Source organism: Sorex fumeus, unplaced genomic scaffold, assembly GCF_029834395.1.
Source record: "Sorex fumeus unplaced genomic scaffold, SorFum_2.1 ptg000142l, whole genome shotgun sequence".
NCBI classification, from domain to species: domain Eukaryota; kingdom Metazoa; phylum Chordata; class Mammalia; order Eulipotyphla; family Soricidae; genus Sorex; species Sorex fumeus.
In genome coordinates, this window is record NW_026606199.1 from 4395869 (window position 1) to 4401795 (window position 5927).

At 55.2% G+C, this 5927-nt stretch overlaps 1 protein-coding gene across 1 annotated transcript; it reads right to left on the minus strand.

Annotated features, from left to right (window-relative positions):
• Positions 1 to 4411: 4411 nt before the first annotated feature.
• On the minus strand, positions 4412 to 5371 carry LOC130015974 (olfactory receptor 6B1-like). Its single transcript, XM_056106715.1, has one exon. It carries the CDS (start codon positions 5369 to 5371, stop codon positions 4412 to 4414), a length of 960 nt encoding a protein of 319 aa, XP_055962690.1.
• Between the last annotated feature and the right edge of the window lie 556 nt (positions 5372 to 5927).

The following is a 5927-nucleotide window of genomic DNA, read 5'->3' on the forward strand; positions in this document are numbered from 1 at the left end:
CAGGAGGAGCAGGGGCAGTGCAGCTGAGGAATCTGGGACCCACAGCCTACAGAATTCAGGGGCTCAGCCGCATTGAGAGCTGGGGTGCCGAGCGCCTGAGAGTCTAGAAGCGGGTTCGAGTCCGGGCATGGGCCGCCAATGGGCTACAGCATGAGGGCTCAGGTGGGGGCAGGTGAGGGCTGTACCACAGGAGCCCTGGCATGGTTTAGGCTGTATTCCCAATGCAATAGGGGGCTTCGCAGGTGGGTCCCTGAGCTCAGCTGATGGTGAGAGGGGTATGTGAATGGTCCTTAGGTGAATAGATGTAGAAGTCCTGTGGAGACCTGGAGGGGTGATGTTCGGTGGTGAGAGGGACAGCCCTGCCAGGCAGGTGATAAATGCAAAGGAGGGGATGGGACCAAGTGTGGGATCTGGATGTGGGCGTGGCTACCTGGGGTGTGGGCGTGGCTTCCATGGGTGTGGCTGGCTGTGGGTGTAGCGTGGCTCTCTGCGGGACGTGGGCGAGGCCACTAGTAGGTGGCGCTGTGGTTCCCTGTGGGACCCGGAGGCGGGGTGAGGAGTCGGAAATGAAGGGTCTCTCAGAGCTGTTGTGGGCCTGGGGCTAAGAAAGGTCCTGCTGTTGTCTGTGGGGGTGCGGTGGGAGGCTGGGCAGCAGAGGTTAAGATGAGAAGCTCCGGACAGAGTCCACCGGGCTTTGGCAGGACAGGAGGACGACGTGAAGGGTCCAGGAAGCTCCGTGGGGGTCTCACTCCTCTCCTATCCTACCCCATCTGCAGTCTCCCAGGTGGTTCTGACTCCATCTTCTTCATGTTGTGGATCCAAAATCTAATTTCTCTCATTTCTCCCTGAGCCCCAGATCCAGAGACGAGCCAACCACCGGGCAGTCCCGAGCAGAGTTGGGCATCTTGCTCTGAGACTTCCCCTGCTGGGCACACACAGAGGGTAGTTCTGGTCTCACTTCGACTGTGACCAAGTCTGAGTCTGGCAGCCTCCTCCTCCTGACGTCAGCTTCCTCCACCTCTATCCCTACACCCATGGGCCCCTCCAAGCTCCTATCTAAAAATCTGAAATACGCTTTGCGCTGAGCTTGTCTTTCTGTTTCCCCAGCCTCAGTGCCCTGAGCCCACCCCCGCCTGTGCTGTGTCCTCTGCTCTGCCCCTCACCCCCTCTGTCTTCTTGTCTGGGGAACCCAGTCAGCACCGGCTGCTGTCCCTGGTTCCTCCTACCTCACTTGACCCTGGTCTTTGAGCAAGCCCTCTACTCTGGGCTGTGATAGGCTCTCAGCCCCCTTCTCCCCACCCTACCTCTATTGATTCTGGGGACCATTCATTTTCTTTTTCTTTTTTTTTTTGATTTTTGGTCACACAGGGGTTACGCCTGGCTCTGCATCCAGGAATTACTCCTGGCAGTGCTCAGGCGACCATATGGGGTGCTGGGAATCGAAGCCAGGTCAGCCGCATGCAAGGCAAATGTCTTACCCATTGTACTATCACTCCAGCCCTAATCCTAGGGTCCTTTCTACAATGAAGATCTGTATGTGTCCATACTCTGCTCCTCCTCCAAGAAAAGGTATCAAAATATCTGCCTTCCCCGACTGCCCCCACTGTCCCAGACCTGTCCCGTGCCCCAGCTCCTTCTGCAGATACCCCAGTCCTGCTGGACCAACAAGCAAAGGTATCCCCATCCCCTGACCACAGTCCTATGCCGCTGGGGACAGGTCCTGCCTCCTCCCAGCACTGGTGAGCTCGCAGGTTCTGGCCACTTTGGCTGAGCAGCACCAGGAGGGGACCCACTGTGCTTTTAGGGTGCAGCTGCTGGAGGCTGTGCACTCTGCTCTAATGACAGCTCTGAAGAAAATATGATGTGAAGCAAAGAAAGCCTCTTCAACAAATGGGGCTGGGAAAACTGATTGATCACATGTAAAAAATGACTTTGGATCTCTCTCTAACACCAAAGCACAAAAGTCAAATAAAGATGGATTAAAGACCTTGATGTCAGACCTGAATCCATAAGTTACACTGAATAAAACATAAACGGAACTCTTAATGACACTGAAGCTAGAGGTGTCTTTAAGGGAAAAATATCATTAAGCCACTCAAACAGAAACGAAGATAAATAAAAGGAACTACATTAAATTAAGCAGCTTCTGTATCCCAAGTAAGTAGTGACCAAAATAGGGACACACTGGGAGAAATTATTTACCCATAACTCATCTGATAAAGGGTTGGTATTCAAAAAATATAAAGCAGTGCTAGAAGTATGCAAAAAAAAAATCCAACTGCATCAAAGTGAGACGAGATCAACAGGAACCTCCTCAAAGGAGAAATTCAAATGGCCAAAAAGCACATGAAAAAATGTTCTCTACCACTAGTCATCAGGGAAATACAAATTAAAACAACAATGAGATATCATCTCACACCACAGAGACTGACACACATCAAAAAAAAAAAACCAACAAGGATCAGTGTTGGCATGGATGCAGGGAATAAGGTACCCTCATTCACCGCTGGTGGGAATGTAAACTGGTCCAGCCTTTCTGGAAAACCATAAATAATCCTCAAAAAACTGAGTTGGACTCTCATTTAACCCAGCATTTCCACCTCTTGGCAGCTACCCCAAAAGACCCAAAAACACAACGGGGAAAAGTCTTTTGCATTCCTATGGTCCTTGCAGCACTATTGACAATAGGTAAAGTCTGGAAACAACTCAAGTGCCCAAGAATAGATGACTGGATGAAGAAACTGTGGTTCATATACAATGGAATATTAATCGACCCTAAGAAAAGACAAAATCACGCAATTTGCCACTACATGGAGGGACCTGCAGAGAGTCACACTGAGTGAAGTTAGTCCAGGCTGTGGGGAGAGAGAAGAAGAGAGGAGAGAGGCTGTCACACAATGGTCTCTCTCACACGTGGGATATAAAGAAACAATAAATGCCCAAAGATGAGAGAAACAAAGAACAGGAGAACTGTTTTTGAATCTTTTTGGACTCAGCCATGAGGGTTGGGGTGGGGGGACAGGACAGGGAGAGGGACAACAATGGAGGAGCGACAGTCCAGCTGGGAGGAAGAGTGGGGGCTGAGAGGTAGTGAAGTGTCTGCATGAAGCCCTATTGGTCATAGTGCTGTGAACCACAGTGCCAAGAGTTCTGAGGAAGAAATGTGGGTGAGTGGGAGGGAAACAGCGCGGAGGGGAAATTGGTGGAGGAGAGTGGGCATGCAGAAACTGTTCCTAAACCCAATTGTGAATAACTCTGTAATTCATGGTAAATTAAAAATGATCACTCTCAAGTGTGAGACTTTTGAAGACATCTATTTTGAGGGGAAGGCACCCTTACTTCCCAGCTGAAAGACAGGGTTGGTGGACTGGGCTTCGGTGTTACCCCGTCCGCACATGCCAGTTTTGTTTGGGGAACCACGGCAGACCCACATGGTCCTAAATACACCTTTAGCTTCAGGGGCACAGAACCCTGAACCTTTGAAGCCCTTGGTATCCCTCCAGGCTGGAGAAGCAGTGTCCACGGTCAGCCCCTGAGAGCTGGACTGGTGATGTGTGAAGCTCTTGGTCCTGTTCACGTCAGTCCCAGTGGGCACATGACCACAGAGCAAGTGGCTGGCCGGGATTGCTGAGTGGGAGCCTCCTACAGATACTCTGTGGGACCCAGTGGTGAGCAGGGGCATGCCTCCACTTCCCGAGCAGCAGGCCACTGCCCAGTGGCATCCAGGGGGACAGCAGGAGCGTGCATATCCAGCTACAGTGGCCCCATGATGGCTTTTTATGCATCAGGGCTGTGGGCACAGAGCCAATGAGGCTCCTGGTCTAGTGGTGCCTTTCCACCTGTCCCTGAGAGTGGTTAGGGGTCAGTGGTCATGGGTAGCTAGTGGCCAGCTGAGCAGCTGTTTTCCATGGGGAATGTTCTTCCTCATGAGCCCTCCTGCTCCCTGGACGTCCACAGGAGTCCACATGTCTTCCTTCCCCATGGCCCTGCCTGTCTTGTAACTGCACAAGGGCATGACGCCATGATGCCAGGTCCCTGGTGGCCAGAGGAGGGAGTGACCAGAGAATACTGGCAGACCTGGCCATGGTGCTGGATTAGATGCTTCCTTCCTACACTGACAGCACAGGGCTGCGCCCTGCAGTCAACATTTGCAGGACTTCAGGGCGACACCTGAGGGTCAGGGAACGTGTTCAGCAATGGATGCCTGCCGACATGGGAGGGGTCGAGTGCATGGAAGCAGGTGGGCCCCACATTGTCACCCACGCACCTGTGTCCTGGGCAGATACTGCTGGGACAGGGCAGAGATGGCAATCGAGACTCCTGGCCCAGCCTCTGCCTGGTGCAGTCGGGGAGGAGCAAATAAGGTGGTGCTGGGTTGGGTCTGCCCAGGCAGTGTGGAGTCCAGGGGACCCTAGGAGGAGGAGGCTCCGAGGGCGTGGGCCACTCTCTGGGCCACCTTGTCCAGGGCCTCCTTGACCTCGCGGTTGCGCAGACAGTAGATGATTGGGTTGAGCATGGGGGTTAGCACGGTGTAGACCACAGACACCAGCTTGTTGAAGTTGAAGGAGTAGATTGCGCGTGGGCGGGCGTAGATGAAGAGGGAGGCCGAGTAGAAGATGACCACCACAGCCAGGTGGGAGGCGCAGGTGGAGAAGGCCTTCTGGCGTCCGGAGGCAGACGGGATGCGGAGCACAGTGCTGATGATGGCCGTGTAGGAGAAGATGGTGAGCAGCAGCGGTCCCAGAAGAATAAGCAGCGCTAGCAGGAAGTCCACCAGCTCGGCCACGGACATGTCAGAGCACGCCAGGTTCAGCAGTGGTGACACGTCGCAGAAGAAGTGGTTCATGACGTTCGGGCCGCAGTAGCCCAGGCGTGAGATGAAGAAGACCTTCCCCAGGGAGATGGAGAAGCCAGACAGCCAGGAGCCGGCCGCCAGGAGGCCGCACAGACTGGGGCTCATGATGGTCGGGTAGCGCAGGGGGTTACAGATGGCCACGTAGCGGTCATAGGCCATGACGCCCAGCAGGGCGCACTCAGTGCATGCCAGTGCGAGGAAGAAGTACAGCTGCGCCATGCAGCCTGAGAAGGAGATGCGGCGGAACTGGGGCGCTGCCAGGCTGAGCAGCATCTTGGGCACAGTGACGGACACGTACCAGGCCTCCAGGAAGGACAAGTTGCTGAGGAACACGTACATGGGCTTGTGCAGTGCGGGGCTGGCGCGGATGACCACAATGATGACCAGGTTCTCTGTGACGGTCAGCATATAGGCCAACAGAAACAGCACCAGCAGGCCCAGGTGCAGGCCCAGTGAGCCAGAGAAGCCCACCAGGATGAACTCAGTCACCTCCGAGCTGTTGTCCCCAGATGACATGGTGTGCGGCTGCCTGCGGGGAAGGCCAGGGTCTGCAGGATGCCGGGGCACGTGGGAGGGGGATTTGGTGTGGGCAAGGCCAGCTCCTGGGGACTGCCTCGGGGTAGTGTGGGGGTACACGAATGTAAAACTCTTGCATTGTGGGGGAGATGGAGAGGCCATCCCTGAAAGCCTCAGAGGCTGACTGAAGGACCTGTCGACAAGCCTGGCTGGCCTCTTGGGGAGGCCAGGAGTGGTCACCCTGCTCACCCAGAGATCAACCCCTCTTCTGTGCGGCAGCATTGTGCCCCTCCCCCACAGGCATAGGAAGGGCAGGTCCCCGAGAGTCCAGATGCACAGGAGGACACAGCCTCCCTCCGTCCCTGGGGCTCAGCCACACACCCCCTGCTCTGCACCCTGTGACCTCTGACCATAGCCCCCGTGGTGGGGAGGTAGTGGGCTGCCTCCTCTTTGCTATCCCCGGGACGGAGAAACCCCAGATGGTGCAGACCGAGCCTCCCTTTTCCCTGCCGTGCTGTGGGTGCCCAGCCCATGGTCCCGGGCCTCCTCTGCTCCA